The sequence below is a fragment of the Botrytis cinerea genome, chromosome 13 (assembly GCF_000143535.2).
Source record: "Botrytis cinerea B05.10 chromosome 13, complete sequence".
Taxonomy (NCBI): Eukaryota; Fungi; Ascomycota; class Leotiomycetes; order Helotiales; family Sclerotiniaceae; genus Botrytis; species Botrytis cinerea.
The window spans coordinates 1,974,504-1,994,357 of record NC_037322.1 but is presented as its reverse complement, the minus strand read 5'-3'; the positions used below and the strand labels follow the sequence as shown (position 1 = coordinate 1,994,357).

At 41.5% G+C, this 19,854-nt stretch overlaps 6 protein-coding genes across 6 annotated transcripts; 3 read left to right on the top strand and 3 right to left on the bottom strand.

The window, feature by feature from the left end:
• Positions 1 to 364: 364 nt before the first annotated feature.
• Positions 365 to 1,311, bottom strand: BCIN_13g05330 (hypothetical protein). Its single transcript, XM_001554736.2, has one exon. It carries the CDS (start codon positions 1,100 to 1,102, stop codon positions 578 to 580), a length of 525 nt encoding a protein of 174 aa, XP_001554786.1. The 5' UTR covers positions 1,103 to 1,311; the 3' UTR covers positions 365 to 577.
• Positions 1,312 to 1,842: 531 nt separating this feature from the next.
• BCIN_13g05320 (hypothetical protein) lies at positions 1,843 to 3,145 on the top strand. Its single transcript, XM_001554737.2, has one exon. The coding sequence runs from the start codon at positions 2,267 to 2,269 to the stop codon at positions 2,999 to 3,001; it is 735 nt and encodes a 244-aa protein (XP_001554787.1). The 5' UTR covers positions 1,843 to 2,266; the 3' UTR covers positions 3,002 to 3,145.
• Positions 3,146 to 4,022: 877 nt separating this feature from the next.
• On the top strand, positions 4,023 to 4,645 carry BCIN_13g05310 (hypothetical protein). Its single transcript, XM_001554738.2, has one exon. The coding sequence runs from the start codon at positions 4,088 to 4,090 to the stop codon at positions 4,562 to 4,564; it is 477 nt and encodes a 158-aa protein (XP_001554788.1). The 5' UTR covers positions 4,023 to 4,087; the 3' UTR covers positions 4,565 to 4,645.
• Positions 4,646 to 8,836: 4,191 nt separating this feature from the next.
• BCIN_13g05300 (hypothetical protein) lies at positions 8,837 to 11,330 on the bottom strand. Its single transcript, XM_001554741.2, has one exon. The coding sequence runs from the start codon at positions 11,219 to 11,221 to the stop codon at positions 9,827 to 9,829; it is 1,395 nt and encodes a 464-aa protein (XP_001554791.1). The 5' UTR covers positions 11,222 to 11,330; the 3' UTR covers positions 8,837 to 9,826.
• A 324-nt stretch (positions 11,331 to 11,654) lies between these two features.
• BCIN_13g05290 (hypothetical protein) lies at positions 11,655 to 17,856 on the top strand. Its single transcript, XM_024696877.1, has 5 exons — positions 11,655 to 12,255; positions 12,385 to 12,651; positions 12,869 to 14,295; positions 14,403 to 15,234; positions 15,341 to 17,856. The coding sequence occupies exons 1-5, from the start codon at positions 11,938 to 11,940 to the stop codon at positions 16,949 to 16,951; spliced, it is 4,455 nt and encodes a 1,484-aa protein (XP_024552691.1). The 5' UTR covers positions 11,655 to 11,937; the 3' UTR covers positions 16,952 to 17,856.
• Positions 17,857 to 18,007: 151 nt separating this feature from the next.
• Positions 18,008 to 19,233, bottom strand: BCIN_13g05280 (hypothetical protein). Its single transcript, XM_001554743.2, has one exon. It carries the CDS (start codon positions 18,882 to 18,884, stop codon positions 18,087 to 18,089), a length of 798 nt encoding a protein of 265 aa, XP_001554793.1. The 5' UTR covers positions 18,885 to 19,233; the 3' UTR covers positions 18,008 to 18,086.
• Between the last annotated feature and the right edge of the window lie 621 nt (positions 19,234 to 19,854).

The following is a 19,854-nucleotide window of genomic DNA, read 5'->3' as shown; positions in this document are numbered from 1 at the left end:
GGGGGCAGCGCTGGGGCTGAGATGAACAGTGAGAGGAAGGGGCGGTTTCTGCGTGAAGGATAAAACAAACCTTTCGAAGTAGAGTGAGCCAAAAACTGTTGACGCGAGTGAGTTGTATACAGTGCACACTACTATCAGTTAATGGGTCTTTTGACGAAATGAATATCAGTATACCATCCTTTCAATTTGGTCACTACAATATCCCTTGTCCCATGTCAACTAGAAGTCAACGGAAGCTACTCAGCGGAGTGATTGCACGTTGCAATGAGTAAGAATTATATCAGCTAGGGAAGTTTCTGTGCTCTCCTGCTCTCCTACCAACTACACAAAACACAAGATGATCTTATTCATATACTGACTTATTTGAGCTCAATAATCTAGACGCAATCATATTTATTTGCATTAGTTCCGAGATATTAATGATAGATAGATTTTATTAGTATTCTCAACCCAGATCCCAAGTGTTCCACCAACTCCCAAATGCCTCAGTGGTATCGCGCTCCCTGAAAGACAAAAATCAAATGACGAAACTGCGATAGTTCTCATAAACTCATGAAAACTGGTGCGGAAGGGCCTCCTACTTCCCAACATCATCCATATCATCCACTTCATTTTTTTCATCACTTCCATCCTCCTCCTTGTCTTCACTCCCAGTCTCGTTTTCACCCTCAACAACCATCTTACTTTCCATTTCTCCTGCCCTCTCCCCTTTCCAAACACCCACTCCCATCCCCGCCACTCCACACACAATCCCAAACTTGACGCTCCACTCCACCCACCCTCCCCACTTTTCGATCCATTCCACTCCTGCTCTCACAGTAGGACTAATCATCCTTCTTCTCTCATCTTCTAAATCCGGATTCGTCGTTACCAAAAGCATACAGCCGACCCCGAAAATAACTGTCAGCATAAGAGCAGTATAAACTTGTACTACCGCCAATAATATGGCAATATTTTTGGTTGTCTTGAGGACTTCGAAGCCGGACGCTACCAACGGATATCCGGCTGCGACAAGAGGTGTGACTTCAGTTTGGAGTCGTCGCATCATTATTTGCGACTGGTCGAAAGCGGAATGAATCTGTTTACTGTAGGGAATACCCATTTTGAAGAGTGGGGTGAGCTCGACTTTGGACTATTGGTAAGTTTTGTGTGATGGGATTAGACACTAGGCATTCGATATAGCTCTCGCGGTTTTTGTACACGAAACGCAAGGAGAGCAAGAAATATCCTGATGACTATATATACAAAAAGTTTCATCCGCAAAATTTGATTCTTGCTCATTTCAAGGAAACTTGATGCTAATATGCTTTCAAAAATATCTTCCTTCCCAAAAAGTGATGTCAGCGCGGGAAGTTCACGATGGCTTTTTAGAGCACCAATCAGAAGCTTAAGCGAGCAAACTCAAAACAGGAATTGCACAAGTGTTATCACTTGGGATTGGCTAGATTTTCGACCACATGGTCGGAAACTTTTCAGGGGGGGAAATTTTATAGTTATTAAATATTTTGAAAATGAATTAGAAATGCTCAGATTGTCGCGTTACTCGAAAGTTCAAATCACAATGCACTTTTGAAATATGTTTGGGTTTCGTGACTTTCGTTATTGGGTGGCATGATCATCAAGCAAAGTCATCGTGCCATTAACGTTCATTAGTCATTGATTCCTTGGGGAAGAATTTCTCAGAGAAGCATGTAGCACATCGTACTTTATAAAAGGTGATTTTTTTTACAGCGCCCTCGAATTTCGTCAAACGAAGCAAATTAATTTAGACGATAACAGGATGAAGCACCTCCGAAGAACGTCTCATCAAAATATCAGGTAGTACAGGTTGACCGTTTTAGCGAGCCGTAACGTACTGCTCACCCCTTTCTAAATTCCAGCTGTATTACGCAAGAATGATAAGTCGATACTGTAAATCATATCGCACGATAGCTACGGCAAGAACCGCACTCAACTCAATGTTTTTGCCAACATGTCACGCTAGCTCAGCTACGGTTTTATTGGCAGTATTGGGGAGTCTCAAACTTTGACTGAATTCTATATAAGTCTCTGAATGCTCCCGGTCAACTCTACATTCTTTTTCATAATACATCAGAAAGTCTATCTACAGATACTTCATTCAACAGAATACTCTCTTCAGATTCTAGATCACAAATCGAAAGTTTCTACCTTCTTACTCTTCGTCAACGAAACAAATCTCCAAGCGAACTCTACTTCTTTTCATCAATAAATCGAAGAAGAAAGAAACACTATAATCTCTTCAATCATGTCATCCACCTCATACTCGTGGACCAACACAGCTGCCATTGCAAGAAAGGCAACTCGTGCGACTGGAGAAAAGAAATTCAGCACTCTCCAAACGTTTTTAATCGCACTGGGTGTCTTGATTGTTTTTGGAATAATCGACAATGTCACACCACTCTGGAGCGCATTGGGCATTAAATCATGCGCCGAATATTCCGAATCTATAGATTTTGAGGACCATACCCCAATTATTATAGATGATGACATTACAGAAGCAACCCAACAGCAGTTGATGACGCCAGCAGCACCCAGAAGAGACCCTAGGGGAAGAGGCCGCAAGCAGGCCCAAAATGAAGAAACTCCAATGACGCCAACGACTCTGAGAAGAAGCTCTAGAGTCAGAGAGCTAATGGCGAAGAATGGACTGGCAACACCTGTTCCGACTCCTACAATATCGAAGAGAACTACCAAGGCCAAAGCAAAAGTCGTCAAAACTGCGCCACTCGACGACTTTTGCGAGCCGGTTTCAACTCCAACCGGTCGCAAGAAGGTGATCAAAGGCAGGGAGAAGCAGATCATCCTAGACGAATATGATGCCTTCATGAATGAGCCGGAGGAAAAAAAGGCTGAAAAGGCACCGGAGGATGACTTCGATTATGAGGGATACTCCACCCCATGGACTGCTACACAACGCAAGAATGTGAGCAAGGGAAGGTTCGGAAAGGTTGTGAAGGGGAAAGGAAAAAAGAAGGCCTAAGATCGGTCTGATGGATTGAGCGCAATTGGCGCAGGTTGCTAGCCTGATGGCTGGTTTTTTTTTTCAAAAAAAAAAAAAAAATTCTTTTTTACTTTGTACGGTACACAATATGCGAGATATATCTCGGGGAGTTACTGTCAGGCAGCTAGGAGCCTTTGTAGGATAGGAGCTTTGAGCGACGATTTCTTACTACTTTAAATAAAATCTTATCTTGAAATCGTATTGATCAAGTGAGTGAGGATTCAGAATTCGTGTAATTCTTAGGTGCTACTCGAATAATACAAACTAGTTGAATCTGGATTTATCAACGCCCTTTAAGCTATCTTGACAACAACTACTCTTATCGTTTCTTCTGATCAGAATTCAGTACCTTCAAACCAGATTTGCTAGACGAATGAGACCCTCGCTCTGTGATACAATAGTGCTCATATAAATATCTTCGAGAGATTTAGTACAAATCAATAATTCACTCATGACAGTGATGAAAGTGGCATTATGTAAATGATTGTAAGATCTTTTTCTATTGTATAATGCTTGACCATATGTAGTACTAGATTATAAATACAGGTTTTAACAGAGTTTACCTAAGCTCGTGCTTTTCAGATTTCTTTAAGCTTCTTCAAAAACCAGAGAATCCTAGGGATAATGTTTTCGATATTGAATACCTAGGAAGTAATTTATTGGAAATCGGGGTTTTAAAATTCGGTCATATAGAATTCAATGGTATTCATTGAAATCACGATATAGTATAGAATGCACGTGTATCTCTAGAGCAGAATGTAATGAAACATCTCGATTACCACTCCCATCCCAGATATATGAAACCTGAAAAATACTAGGCTCGAGATTAGATGCCTCGGTAGTAGTTGTGAATCAATTGAAGCGGAAACGCTAGCGAAGATGCAGCCGTATTATTCGGTTTTTCTAACATTTATGAACTGTGGACAGATCTGACTTGGCTTCTAAAATCATCAACATCACGTTCAAAACTTTCAGTTTTCCGATCTGGATCTCTGCCTCAGATAACTTCTTAAAACAACAACAACAACAACAGCAACAGCAACACATCAGCAACACATCAGCACAATGCCTGCTATCATGCCAATAGCTGGTTTCACAAATGGTACACAGCCGACAGAAAATTTTGAATTAGAACTTGAGTGGTTAGATTTACTGAAAATCTTTCTCCTTACCATGGCTTTCATGGGGCTAGTTCTCGCCTTTGTATTTTCGCTAGACTGGATTTGCCTTTTGCTAGAATGGATCAATCTTTCGATTGAAAAGTGTCAGGAGAAAATAAGGCAGAATCTAAAAAAGCAAAGGAAGGCTTTCCAGAAGAAACAAGAGGCCGCCCGAAAGGAAGAGGAGGCCGCCGAGGAAGAAGGCCAGCCGATTTTGAATCCACGAAAGTTTAAGAACACACCTGACGATGTTGACAACAGAAAGGCAAAGAATTTGTCGAATGGACAGCTGAGACGTGAGCAGGAAAGAGGGATCGTAGGCAAAGATCGAGAACTTCCTGTTGAAAAGCGACAGGTAGATTATGGTACAATTACCATCTAAGCTGCTTAACGGCATTGGGGGAGAGTTCAGAGCCAGTTTGACCAAAGATTATGGACATCATTTGGTTAAGCACATTAAACAATGCACCTGGGAGTCATAGGGGGATAAAAACGCTTTTGGTGATGGGAAATTGCTCTCGGTGGTTTATTAGTTTGTTGGGACCTAAATGTCAGGAAGCTTAAGCTCTATGAATTATCTCAAGTAAATGAAAACTAAGAAATTTATTCAATTTCCAACCTTTAGTATGTGTGAATCGTGTATTAATATCTTGCTACTATGATTTATGCATACTAGAGGAAGATCGGTCCTGTACGATGCATCTCACGTCGATTCTTGAATCAATTTAGGCTGAAGCAAAACATTTCAGGCCTACTTGGGTTTCTCTTCAGATTAGATACTAGGACTTGCAAATAGTACGCTTGCTACCATTCTGATGTTATAACTCTGGGAATTGAGTACATTAAAAGACCACACGTCGTCAGAAGTTTGAAGGGCCCTGGCACGTGACGTCATACGTATCTATATACAATACATGCGTGTCATAGTGGTACGGCCGCGGGAATTGCTTATGTTACGGTTGAGAAAGCTCCACTAGCTAGTAAACAGATGCATTGTAAGAGGCCATTATCAGACCCTTTCTTGGTTATAAATCGTTCACTGATTTTTTATTTATAGCATCTGAGATTCTTACAACTCCAAACTTTCAATCCTTTCAAAACCTACAAAAATCTGATTCTTCTCAAACAGCTATACATCATAATCTCAATATTACAACATGAAGATGCTCCCCTCAATATTTCACGACACTATCAAAATAAAAGTTGGCAACAAAGGTGTATTAATATACACCAAGAACAGTTGGACAGAAGCGCTGAAGACTCTCCTTAGTTTGGTCATTTGGCTGGCAGTCTTCAAACTAGTTGGTGTGGTCTTGGCTGCCGTAACTCGTAGATTCGAGCGTGAACTAAAAGAGGAAGATGTCAGGATAAAGCAAATGGCGTTATTGATACAGAGAGAGCTGAAAAGTAGAAGACAAACAGAAATCAAGATTGAAGGTCAGAATTTGCTGCAGCGGAGGCAACAAATAAGATTGTGGAGAAGTCTTACTGTGGAAGAAAAAGTTAAACTAATTTCAAATATGGGTCTGAGGAGAAGGAGCGGTACATTCTTCCTTGAATATTGACGTGTTGAGCTATAAGGCAAATCATTGTTAACTAAGTTGGCGGTGGGAATCGTTATCTCTGGGATGGAATAACACAGAAATATGACACTTTCGATGATCGATGGCGCTTAAACAGGCGACGGTTCATCACTTTATTGGATCGTAAATTATCTGGGGTCTTAGGTCATTATGTCATAGTCACTAATTAAGACAATCAAACTATGCTGCCACTATAAGTTTGATAGAAGGAATTAAATGATATTTTGGTAGAAACTATGGAGAGATGTAGCCTCTGTTATGATGCAAAGTTGACTGAATGTGGAACTCGCTTCGTTGTTTTCATCAGGTTATTCATATAATTGCAGGATTAGTTCAGTAAATTGGATCTTTCCAAAAGTGATTTCATGATTTCTATCCTCAAAATTACCATGAAACCCCCCATTCGGTATCTTCTTTATCCTATTCAGATATTAAATTTATGGTAAATCATACAACCATCTCATCCTAAACTTGCACGAGTTAAGTCTTCAGCACCTTTCCATACCGTGCCGCCCCCAACAATATTACCAGCCTCACCCATTCTTCATATGGAGGAATCACCCAATTGTGACTGTACTGTTTCGAAGGTTTGATGACTGCTCCCATGTACCACAATCTCCTGGCAGTATTTTGTGCAGTGGTTGAAGGCTGAGACGGAAGAACGCTGCAGAACACATAACTTCTTGAACCACAGTGGAATAGAGACGAATAAATCGAAAGCGCTAAGGAATAATGCATACCATGGCTACCTGGTAGACGAAGTAAAAGAAAATGGATACTGATTTCAGCTCAAAAGTCTGAATAGGTAGGTAGGCATGCGATTCTTGCACAGAAGCTATAGATTTTTTTTTGGAATTGAGATATGGATGACTAGATTAGAAAGAGGTTCTAATTTATTGATAATTACTTTATAAATATGTAACATAGTCTGAAGGGGGGTATCTTGACAACGAATGGCCAAGAATGCATGAAGGATTGTCGATGGTTGTTGTGTAATAAATGTGGTACGATACGGCCTTCACTCCTATTCATACTTATATTGACTTGAATAGGCGGTATATAGACCATGATTACCTAGATGCCTAATAAGTACCTAGGTAGGGATTTTGGTCAGTTTGTCAAAATTACGGTATTTACATACCGTGCACTCAGCTGGTGTACAATTTAGTACGCTCGTGCAACTCTTTCTATTTCATAAAAGTAGCTCAAATACAAATTATGATAAAAGAACATCTGCTTCCCACCTTTAACAATTTTAGTCAAACAAAGCTTCATTGAAACCAATCTTGACTCTGATGTGTCATTCAGAATATCACAGGCTACACCACAAACAGAACTGTGTGAACGTAGTGAATGGCTTCAATTCAATGACTACTGTAATATAGCTAGTGTAGTAAAGCACTAAGCGAATGCGAAAGAAACTAGCCCTTTCAGTAATAAGTCTATATAAGACTTACTGCTTTCAATACATACCTAGCTCTTTAGATAGAATACAATTAGACATACAGGACCTACGCAATTCGTGGGTGCTACGTCTTCCGTATCCTTCTCGTACCAACACTATTATGACATACAGCTCATATTCGTACAAAGAATTAGATATGTAGACAGCCTTGCCACACGAGGGTCTTTGAGAGAACCTCGCTAGTAAAATTTATGTGGTAATAGAGTTGCATTTTATATTGGGCGATGGATTGGGGGCTGCTATCTACAAGCTATCAAGACATATAATATAATACACAAATAAGAGGCTTTTTCGATGATACAACATTCGAATATTTTTTTTTGAAGTGAATTAGACAGAAAAAAATAACATTTTTAGATATCTGACCTAGGCGAAGTAATGGTTTTGGTAACTACCAATTCAATGCCAAGATCTAATAATCAGTAAGCTTGACCCCGCGAAAGTTTGCGAGCTATATTATTGGACAAAACTTCAAGTCAACTAGACGAGTGGAAGTTGCTCATCCTATTGAAGTGAATTGAAGTTTTCTGATAGAACCGATTCACTCAACTGTTTAGAGGGTGAAAATTTCAGCCGTATGACCGAATGCACTAATAAATTAGGCGTAGTGAGCAAGCCAATATGGTGTCTGTAAAATTTGAATTCTCACCATCAAAACTTTACGATCAATGTATTTTAAATTTCAACAACATCATCACGTTTCGGTACAACATAGCACAAACAGCAACTAAGACATCCATTTACAAACTTTAAGGTCCCAAAACAACGAATCAATTCCTCGATCTCAAAACTTCGCGCCAAACGACAGGTCTTGACCGCAGCGAGAGACAACACTATCCACAATTCAGAGAATATTCATCATGCCACCCACCAACATCATCTGGCATTGTGTAGCACGAATTCCGCTCTCCAGCAGCCCACAAAACAGCACTATACCACCCCCTTCTGACAATTGGCACTGCTCAAGATATTTGGAGCATATACCGGGTGCTAGCGACAAATTCTGGGACATGTTCATGAATGTGCTGCCGTGGATCCTTTTGGTATTGGGTATATTGACTGTGATTGTTTTATTCATAGTAATCATAGTCATCATATTCATATGTATCCAGGAGCGTAAGGAGGACCAAGAATAAGGGAACAATGTTGAAAGAGAATCCAAGCAGCTGTTGGCAGAGAAGGAAAGACAGAACGATATCGCCAACGCAGAATGCCAGCCACTGTTGCTTGAAAAGCAACAAACGAAGGATTCCATGGAGGGAGAACACAAGCTGTGGACTTGAAAGTCCGGTTAAACCTGTAAGTATACATTTCCCATGCGGATAGAAAGCAGTTTGCTGATGATTAAGTAAAGAATGTGTGTTCGGGCTCATCATGGGTTTATGATACAGGGAGAAGTGGAAAGTGGCCAATTATGAACGAATGGTGCGTCTTTGACCTGCAAGGGTATGCTTGAGAGAGGAAATCCTCTCACGGTGGTAAAATATACAAATGAACAATAGCAAATCACTCTCATGCCTTGAATAGTTCAATAAAAAAGTTCGTGTCTTAAAATTGATACCTGTTACTCTGAATCCCATGCCCCTTATTTTCTGTGATAAATTGATGATATATTCAAAGAGACATCTAGGATATTTAGATGTCAGATTGTATAATACTATTATTGGACGGTGGAACGTGGAGTAATACGACGGCTATATCGTCTTTGCACTTTTTTCTTTTATTAAGATCCAGTTGATGATAAATAGAGTTTATTATTTGAGGGACAGTTTATCCAGAATTTGAGGGGGCATGAGAGCAATTCGAAGATGAAAACGCAGGATTTTCTTGATGAGAGATGTAATATCAAGGAAGTTCATAAAGCGATTTTGTTGAGTAAACCGAAATATATTGAATCCAAATAGACATTTTGACAACCGTATACCTCGGCTATTCATTTCCATAAGTAATTAACAGAGTGCCACTCTTTCAGGATGGTGAAAATTGAATTAGTTTGGACTATGAGATTGAATTGAAGATTTATAAAGATTTGGAGGGCCAAATGGCACGGAGACGTCCTATCCATACACGCGCACATGTGGGCCACTCCTTCGATCTATTCAAGAGATTATGAATGCAGTCTCTTGGGCTCAGTTGTGGGCCCGGATCTTGGTGCAAGGCCTTCATTCCTGAAATACTTGATACTTAAAGCCAGAGATTCCAGAAATAGATACCCTGAGCTTCAAATACTTTTGGTCGGCCTGCAAGTAACAGAGTCGGGCAGAATGTGCTCGGAACTTTTTCCATAAAGGTTGATTAGCAACCCATGAAACAATTCTTCAGCGTGTTTCATTTCCGTACACTTTTTAATAAGCGAAGCGGTTAGATAAAGCTTCCAAGTGGGCTCGTTGTGATAAGAGCCAATAGTTGCCTGATAAGCACTACCTTGATTTCATGACTGGACTCTCCAATCCGAAGTGCAGAGCCTTTCTGCACAATTAAACTTCCGATTATCATTTGAAGTCTTATACCGCCGCTCACATTCCCTGTGATATCGCTTGAATTGCCATTATGGACAGATCATACACATAGCAGAGCTAGGTTCGCAAATCTCCATTCACCCGCCCAACTTATTATATTCCTCTCCAAACATATTTTTGAAGCTTCCCCTAGTCTGCTCACAGATACCTTTCTCCGTTTTGTTCCCCCAGCTCTTGAAGATAATGTTTTCATCACATGCCATTTGTACCATATATTCCCACGCTACGCGTTCGACATCTAAACCATTGAATGTGCTTAGTGAGTGTTCTTTACTGCCCCATTGTCTCGAGTCTTGATGATTGTGTAGTGGATTAAGCTTCGGTGGCCAGCTTGCATGGATGAAGAATGGTTTTGGGATTGCCTCTCCTCTTGAGCTCACATCTTCTATAGGGTCAGCTTGCAGAACGGCTGCACCATTTCCACGTGAACCGAGGGGACGAGGTAACTGAGATACGGTGTAAAAACTATTTCCAAGAACAAGGGCAGCTATTGAAAATGTTTCTTTGTCGCCTTCTCCTGCACCTCCTTGAGTCATGAGGTGGTAATAATAGTCACCGTAGGCATTATAGTATGCCGCTAGTAACAATGCCTCGGTTCGATGTGACTTGTTGACTAGAATTTGCCCAGCTTCGATTGTAGGGCGATTATTTAGGACGGATTCTTCAAGACCAATTATCTTACTAAGAGTTGGCGAGGGAGTTGGGCTCCAGTAATCTGGCCACAGCACAAGATGTTCTGAAGTGAAAGGCGTGGAAGTGAATAGATCGTCGGGGGAGTAGACAGGAAAGTTATCTGCATCAAGAAAAAGAACTGATTCAAAAGATGAGAATATTATTGCAAAAGCTTTTAGTTGGTATCCCGAAAAAGAGAATGGCAGCTCGTGTTGATCGATAATATCAGAAAGAATGAGGCATTTCGCATTTAATGAAGGAAGAATTGTCTCGCATATCAATGGTTCGTATTCATCTGGTGTGGCAAGGAAGACTTCGACGGGTAGAGTAGATCCGGTGCGGCGAAGAAATTCAAGGCTGATGAGAAGTGGAGGGAAATAATCGCCTCCTGCAGATGTGACAATTCCCTGGGTTCCCTGCTTAAATTCTAACTTCGGAGCGTTCTGCATAAGTTGGTCAACGAACCAAGTATGGGATCGTCGCATCACTTGGATATCTTTTTCATCCATGATAATATGATCCGCGGCTCTTCTCTTGCCAATGCTCATGGAATATGCTTTACCATTAAGCTCCGGGGGTGAGCACCGCGGTGCAGCAGCTGCCAATAGTGGAGCGAACGCAGCCCAAAAAGTACTGGAAGTAGCAATCCATGGCAGAGTTGACTTTCCGAATGTTGTAAAAAGTGTTTGATGATCAAGATATGAGTACCGATACTCAGACCCGAGGCCGAAAAGTACAATGATTGTGATGGATGAAAAAATCACAACAAAACGGCGCTTTTCTGGCAAGGAGTTCCACATGGTGACACGGCTTGTTTAGCGATAGAAAGACAATGAACGGATCAAAAATAAGGGATCGCATCATGAGGGTAAACATGAGGTTATACAAAAGAGCTTAATTTCCTAAGCCACAAGCTTGCAAACCTTATGGCAGCCAGGTCCCAATTGTGGAGAAGCACACACGCGGCCGTTGACGCTGCGGTTGCAGTAACTTACGTACCCGCTCCATTCTATGAACGTATCATACTGCGGGACTTAATTTCTATTCCCTTGTGTTTACCCACGACCGGCCAATATGTATGATGATAACGAGAACTTTCTCGCTCTTTGCATTAACTTGGAAATGTGGAGACAATTGAATGTGTCCCAAAATAGAGGTTGACATTGAAACTCGTATTCACCTCACCTAGCACTTTTGTAAATTTGAAGAGACGGTCTGTGCATTTCAATGCACGGAATTGAACCGCTTGTTGATAACCTTAAAGATAATAAAATATAGATCACGACACTGATATCTATATCTGTCAGAGGCAGATTTCTACTGGAGCCTCTTCAAAGTTATTGGTCTTTAGACGCGACGGTTATATCTTGTGTAGTTGGGCGCCAAACCCAGCCTTGTTTGTTAACCCCACCACACCATCGCAATGGTTTGTTTTCATGATACACCATCGTCGCCACCGTTTCGACAAGCTTGCGGCACATATCGGTAAGCGGATCTATGAGGTCTCGCGAGTATCATGGGCCTCAGGGATAAGTTAGAACGAGCAAAGGACGCTTTTCGGGGTGATCCTACGTGTAATCCTCATCGAGCAGGTGTTGTTCAACAGCTGGCACAATGTAGCATTGCACCTTCGACTGCTGCCGCCATTAATCTACAGGGCCGAACTAGCAATTCAGCTAATATGACTACGGGATCCAAATATCGAAGCGCTCCGGCATTTCCGAGGAGCATCCCAACTGACCACACTGAATTTCGGGGAACCGTACAAACCGGCGAGTGGAAGGACCTTTGGCTAAAAGCATTTGACACATTGAAAGTACAGGAGCCAGAATTGGTGAGCGTTCTTGTTTCGTCGGAAAGATTTCATCGAGATTAGCTGGTTCACATGGAAACTAGTTCTCAAATCGATTTCCAGATATTTGTGTGAGAAACGTTAGATCGCTGCTAACCCCACAATTTTCAGATGGAAGATTACACTCGAATCCTTCTCCATGAAGTAAATACAACGCCCGGTGAGAGCACTAGACGGAATGCGCCAATTTCGAACGATACATTAGTACAGTTAACGAAGAAAAAGCTGGAAGGATTTATAATTCCCTCTAGTCGATCTGAGGATAAGATTGAAAAGGTTGTTAGAGTGCTGATACTAGCAAAGAATTTTATTGGGTGTACCCTTCAGAGCGAACCACATGCTGCTATAGCTTGGGCTGGCGTTTCCATGTTTCTCCCTGTAAGTGAGTATATTCATTTATACGTGCCTGAAAATGTGTCACTATGTCTAGGAAAAACGTTCCTTGGTCCTGTTACCTGTTGCTTCTTACACTTGATTGTATTTCATTGTAGCTCAATATTAGCATGCTACATTATTTGGTATAGAAAATCGGTCTTTTGTGCACAGTGCAAGATTATTCATTGGCAAAGACCAACATAAGTTAACAATACCTCAGCTTTTGATCAATCCTGTTACAGAGAAAGCGGGCTGTCGTGAAGGACTAGAAAAGATCCCACCACTCATAGATCGATATACCCTCCTCGAAAGCTCTATCTGGGACCCAACCAGTACTGATGAAGATACGAGCAGTAAAGTCAAGCTGCAGCTAAGGAGAGGTATAGTTCTACTGTACACGCGAATCTTACTTTATGAAGCTCAAGTAGTTGTCCAGTTTTGCGGAAAGTTTGCAATTAGATATCTTCGAGACGCCTTTAAACTTAACGATTGGAAGAACATGTTCAAGGAAATCAACAAGCTCGACCTTCAATGTGAAGCCCTGGTCCATGCCATTGATCGCGATATACACCGGAAAGCGATCGAAAAACAACACACCCTTCTACAGAAGGTCTGGAATGAATTTAACACCTCGCAAAAGGTCAAAGATTTTCAGGCATGCTTTCAGTCTTTTCGGACTGGGAATCCCTATGAACTGCAGAAAGATCAAAACCCTTCTCGCATTCCAGGAACGTGCAATTGGGTGCTTGAACATCCTACATTCATAGATTGGAAGGAAGGAAATGGGCCGGGTGTTCTTTGGATTTCGGCAGACCCAGGCTATGGCAAGAGTGTCCTTTCGAGAGCGCTCGTTGATGAAAAACTTGTTGCAACAGACCAAACCACGGACATCTGTTACTTCTTCTTCAAGGATATCTCAAAAGAGCAACGCAGCCTTACGAAAGCTCTTGCTGCCCTACTGCATCAAATATTCTCATCACAAGAACATCTTCTGATACATGCAGAGTCTAGTTGGGCAAAGAACAATATTGGAATCGCCAATTCCGCGCATGAAATGTGGGATGTCATGGAGAAAATAGCTATGGACACAAATGCAAAGGATATAATTTGTGTACTGGATGCTTTGGACGAGTGCGAGTCTTCCGAACGAAAGTACTTCCTTAAGCAACTACAAAAAATGTATAAGGCTACAGCCCAGGATGTGGTCGCTCAGTCATCTAGCTTCAGTCTCTCCACTGACTCACTTGAATCATATGTTACTACCAATTCGAAGACTTGGGCGATCAATAATAACTCACCCACATTGAAGGTGAAATTTCTTATCACTAGCAGGCCTTACTATGAGATTGAAGAGCAATTCGAAAGTCTCACAAATACATTTTCAGGAATTCGCTTGGCGGGTGAGGACACTGCGGCAACAATAAGACAGGAAATCAATCTTGTTATTGATGCTGAAGTGGATAAGCTTGAGCTTCCCCCGAAAGCGGACACTTGGCTCCGCTCCCGACTAAAAGATATAGAACATCGAACCTATCTCTGGCTATATCTAATTATGGACACGATACGCCATCGGGCCATAGCTAGTAGACAGGAAAAGACCTTCAAAAGAATACTAAATGCTGAATTACCTTCTACGATTGATGAGGCGTGAGTTTTTTCCTATATTAGATATTATATCAGCTAACAAAATCCATATCATTGTATCTGCTCCATATATATCTTATCGTTTCTCTTACTGATCGTAAATTGCACAGCTATGAAGCAATTTTGCGCAAGAGTCCAGATAAGCAAGAAGCTACCAAAGTACTTCATATTGTGGTGGGAGCCGAGCGACCTTTATCCCTAGACGAGCTTAATATTGCTATCAATATAGACAATTGCTACGACGGATCTCAATCTTTCGAAGATATTGAGCTCGAAGATCCCAAGATATTCGCCATCAGGATTAGAGGTCTTTGTGGTCTTTTTATTTCCATATCGAATTCGAGAGTATATCTCATTCACCAGACCGCAAAAGAGTTTCTTAGGTCAAAAGACTCAAGCCCTGCATCAACAGGCTGGAAACACAGCTTGGGCCGGATTGATTCACACTCTATCTTAGCTGAGATTTGTGTCTCCTACCTCTTTTTAAGAATGTTCTCAGAAGACGACACTAAAGATCAGTGCTTTATAACATCGCCCGAAGGCCAGCGACACATCTCAAATGAACGCCGATTCAAGTTTCTCAAATACGCATCAGATTACTGGATGAAACATTGGGAAACATCTCCTGATATTAAAATTCCAACCATAATCGAATTATGCTCACCATCAATTCGGCGTTCAATCTGGCTTCGGGCTTGTTTAGGAGGGAAACACCCCCCAAAACATCTCCGGGGTATCGCTTATACCATTTTGGAAGTACTGAAAGTAGACGATCTTGAAGAAGTAAATGTCATGCCGACGCTTATGGTCACATCATGTCTTGGCCTTCTTGATGTTTCTGAAGCTCTTCTGGCCACCCCATCGTCATATTATGAATTGAATCAATTGTGGAAAAAAGAAACCGCATTGTCTTTGGCAATACGTAAGGGAGATTATAAAATGGTATGATTAATAAATCTTTGACTTCATTCCCGCAAGCATGTTTATGTTGCCTTGGTTCACATCTACCATTCGAATTACAGATTGTTAATGTTTCTTCACTGAGCAGATTGAACTCCTAATATCCGCTGTTGACAAAACAGGTGGCAACTGTTCTGACGACAATGCCCGAAAAGTCTTAGAAGTCGCACTCGAGCATAAGGATAGCGACATTCTGGGCCTCCTGTTGAGTAACGAAGCTAAAACACACGCCGCCTTGATTATGGCCTTAAAAGACTATTTTCTCCACTGGAGATCTCGGCATTTCGACTTGATATTGGTGCACAATGGTCCCCTTACGCCCATTTTGAGAGTCCGACTTCTCAAAGTTGCAATGTCAAACAGTAATGCCGAAAATGGAATACGAGCTGTCAAATTTGTGCTTGCATGTCCTTATGCGCAGAGTATGGACGAAACATTGCAAGAGCCCTTATATTTGTCGCTGACGACACAAGTTCTCAATTTCGGTATCTGCTCATTAATCATAAACGATCCGGCAATATATAATATTGATAAATGCTGGGAACTTAATGATCGTGCTGGCAGTAGTCAGTCAGTAGTTCATTATGTCACTAGCCGTTTTTGCTCCCGCAGGCTTGAGTTCCGTCAGTACCCAAACGAAGTGATGCTTCTGAAGATTCTAGGGGCTCGCGGCGCATCTTTCGATAGATATTATAACGGCTTGACATTTTTGTACGCAGCTCGTTATAGCCGAGTTGATTATTTTGAGAGTTTTATCCAAGGTGATCCTAAATTGGCAAAGGTCTATATCAATGGAGATGGATTTAATGAGACGCCTATGGAACTTGCAGCCACCAATCTTAATTTTGATATGATCAGGTGTCTTTTAAAGCACGGTGCAAATATCAATCGAAGCTTCAGCTTTAGAATACCTAACTCTGAAGAAGATTATTTTTCGGCTATTTTGACTGCAATTGAAAATGGAAATGTTGACAGGATTTCTAAAATCAAGATCAAAGGAGGATTACTTGGTACCCTGTCAACTCAGCAAGTTCAGAAGCTCATTGATTTTGGTTTTGATATCAATATGAAAATCAGGGGCCAAAACCTCCTTTCACATGCGGCATCATGCGGGAATGTCAATCGAGTCCAATGGCTAATTGACAAAGGAGCTGATGTTGATGGCCGATTTTCGAATGAGCGATTGATTCTTTCAGCACCGTTAATGGAGACAATTTGGGGATGCAAAAATACTGTAGTTGCATTAGTCATTGTCAAGATTCTTCTGAATAATGGTGCAAACGTTGATGGGCCTAGGTATTACAGAGTACACAATGGTCCCATTGTGGCATCTTCCTCCCACCTTGCTATTATGAAAGATAATATTGGTATCTTGCAAGCTTTACTTGAGCACGATGCCGATGTGAACTTCCGAGGAAATAACCATGGAGCCCTGCTCAAAGAAGCAGCTGTCAACGGCCAGGTGCATGTTATCAAACTTCTCGTATCTCATGGAGCAGATGTTAATGCAATAGGAAAAGGCACCCCGATTTTACATGAAGCCATATTCAATAGACAAATAGAGGCCGTGGTCGTCTTGCTTGATCTCGGCGCTTACATAAACATTACTGACTATATCCGAGGCACACCTTTACAGCTTGCAAAAGATATGCATTATGCAGAAATGGTATCTCTACTGCAGAGACGTGGAGCATTATAAATCTGAAATTCTTAATTACTGGGGATTTCGAACTCACATTATCAAGCTCATCATAACGCGTCAACAAATTGGTTGGTTTTTTCAAGAGAAATTATTGAAATGCCTGACCCGCAAACACCCTCACGCCTTCAGATTGTAGGTCTTCAGAGCCGGATCACTTGAAACTTTTTTTTTACCACTGGGCAGGAGCTGGCATCTTTCTGAGAGGTGAAGAAATGGACGATCTTCAGTTCAAGTTACCGCCCGATCTCGAAGATCAAAAACAAATGGAGAAGCAGAGCGATCATGTAGAAAATGGAGACGTCGACTAGCCTCACTAACCTTGATGACTCAAGCATAATCTGGATGCTACGTATAGCTTTCATAGCCCAAGTGTGAGTTATCCGCCTTTACTGGGACTGAACAACAACACGAATAATTGGAAGCTCCATACAAAATTTCCCTTCGAGCACATACAATCGGAGGCAAGATAGGAGTGCATTCAAATAATCTAGCATTCGGACCAAAATTATGAGTATTACTTCCCATAATCACGCGATATTTTCTCGTCCGGTCGGGTGGAACTCGCTCAGCGGCTGCCATTGAATCCACTACGAATTTCCAAGTCACCACAAACACCTGGCTCACATTACCTATTTCTCCTCTCAACCAAACAATTGTATTTTTCATCAACTATGTTGTCTCAAATCTCATTTCACAAATTGGGCTCTTATTCGATATGACTTTCACGATTACTCAAGGGACTATGTTTAGGTCTCGCAACTTTCGCTCATGTAAATTTCTTTATGCATCATTCCATTTATGGGGTTCTGAGTTCAATCAATACACATAATGATATGACGACGTTTTTCATTGAGATCACATGTAGCAGTCGCAACTAAATCGAATAAACTTCTTTTCGCTCAAAAACTTTTGATGCCGTTGATAATTCATTTATATCTACTTAAAATTTCAGTTGTGTATCACAATTATCTTCTAGGCGTAGATATCTAACAAATGGCAACAAATAGTAAACACGAGCACATAGAACCACAGTGGATAATATGCTGTCTGGGATGTTATAGGTTATTCAAATCGTGGTTTCAACGGGGATTGAAGAAGAGTATCCCTAAATATTTCTGTTATGAATTGTTAACTACTCCTTGGTAGTGATAATTGTGAAATGAAGTATAATACCATATCCTCGTTGGGTTTCCAACAGGCCGAAACTATTTTCATACTCAAACACAACTTCTTCTGCATCCACTTTCATATGTACCTTGTCTCTCGGCTCCTGAATAGTTGAACTAACTTTCACATCCTCGACCAACACAGGCTTTTCCTCGCTCTTCGAACTCGACTTCCTACTCCAGAATCTGCTAATATTTCCTGTTGAACTCGGAGCGACTTTTTTTGAATCTATTTTCGCAACGGCTTGTCTGGAAAGTAGCTCCGGACGAGGCTTTAAAGCCTCTGCTAGTCGTTTCGCCATGTCTTCATTTTCCCAGAACCATGATCCACCATTAAGACTCTCCTTATCTCCTATCTCCACAAACACGTCATATCCGGGATTTTCCCTATCAAAATCAAGTGGTTGTGCCTTTTCGTTTTGAAGACAGTGTGCTGGGAGCAACAGCAATGTTCCTTTTCTCAGACCTGTGTTCGCGAATTCGGATAAATAAATTTGAATTTGGGTTGTAAGGAGAGAGAGGATTTTCTCTTCTTGCGCGTACTCGAGAAGAGATTTTTGGGTCTGGAGGGAGCTGAATTGAGTTCTAAGGTGGTTCAGCTGGGTTTGAATTTGGGTACCGTAGGAGGTAGACGTAGATGGGAAAGTGGAAGATCCCGAAGTCTTTGATACTGCCGGAGACACCGACGACGATGACAGAGCGTCCATGTATGATGGAGGAGCCGGTTCATCGTCGTGATCTTGTCTTGGGATTTTGGATTCCATCCTGACACGTATGTACAAAGATATGATGTCTTTTACCGCGACTGAAGTGATCAAGGTTTGGTTGTGGGAAACAAAGTATTGGTCCTCTCTCTGCCGAGGATATGTAAGCGAACCTTACTGTTATTGTGTAAATCCGATTATCGCACTCTCTGCTGACTCTGCAACTATTTGCGAGCTTTGTTGACTCGAAAGTAGTGCTACTAAGTGATAGTAGATTTTAGTGGTCCAATAGTCACGAGACCGGACTCACTAGGGAGAAAGCATATCAAACAATCGATGATGTATGTGACTTCTCTTGATCTAGTCTTTGGTTTTGCGAATTATCATATCGGATGAGTCAAAGCATCTCAAAATTTCGGAATTCCATTCGGACTCAAAAGAATTGCGATCTCACGGATTGGCTAGGTCGGGTATTCGGACAACTCACTCGGCTGTGCAACGCCCCTTATCAAGAAACTTCTGTTATTTAGCTGCCTAATATGCACAGCACGGTTTTGAAATATGCGGGAATAAGGTAGACATTTAAGGTTGTCTGCCTCGTTGGTCTTGGTCAAGGGATGGATACTCTTCGTGCAATTCCATAGGTGATATATGACGATGGCTGTGTGGGGCTGTCGAGATCAGGTGAGACTTTCTAGAAGCTCGCTAGAAATCCTGAGTGGATCCGGGGAAGATCTCCAAATTTAGGGGCTCGGCATCCCAGGCTGGGATTCCCAGCAAGCCTTGCCAAGGTGTCAGAATTGCATCTGAATTTGCCGTTTTCCGATGTCGCAACATTATTCCTGTTTGCGGTCAAACAGCTGATGAGCATATAGTGTTATCTATCTGGGTCCTTTATCGTCTAACTATTAAGGTTTTGTGATCTTGCGGGGACTCAACTTCTTTGAGCACTGCTCCTCTCTCCAATGCCCAATACATACCCTAGTCGATAATCCCTACCACAGCATTCACGTTTATTTCATTCTGTTCC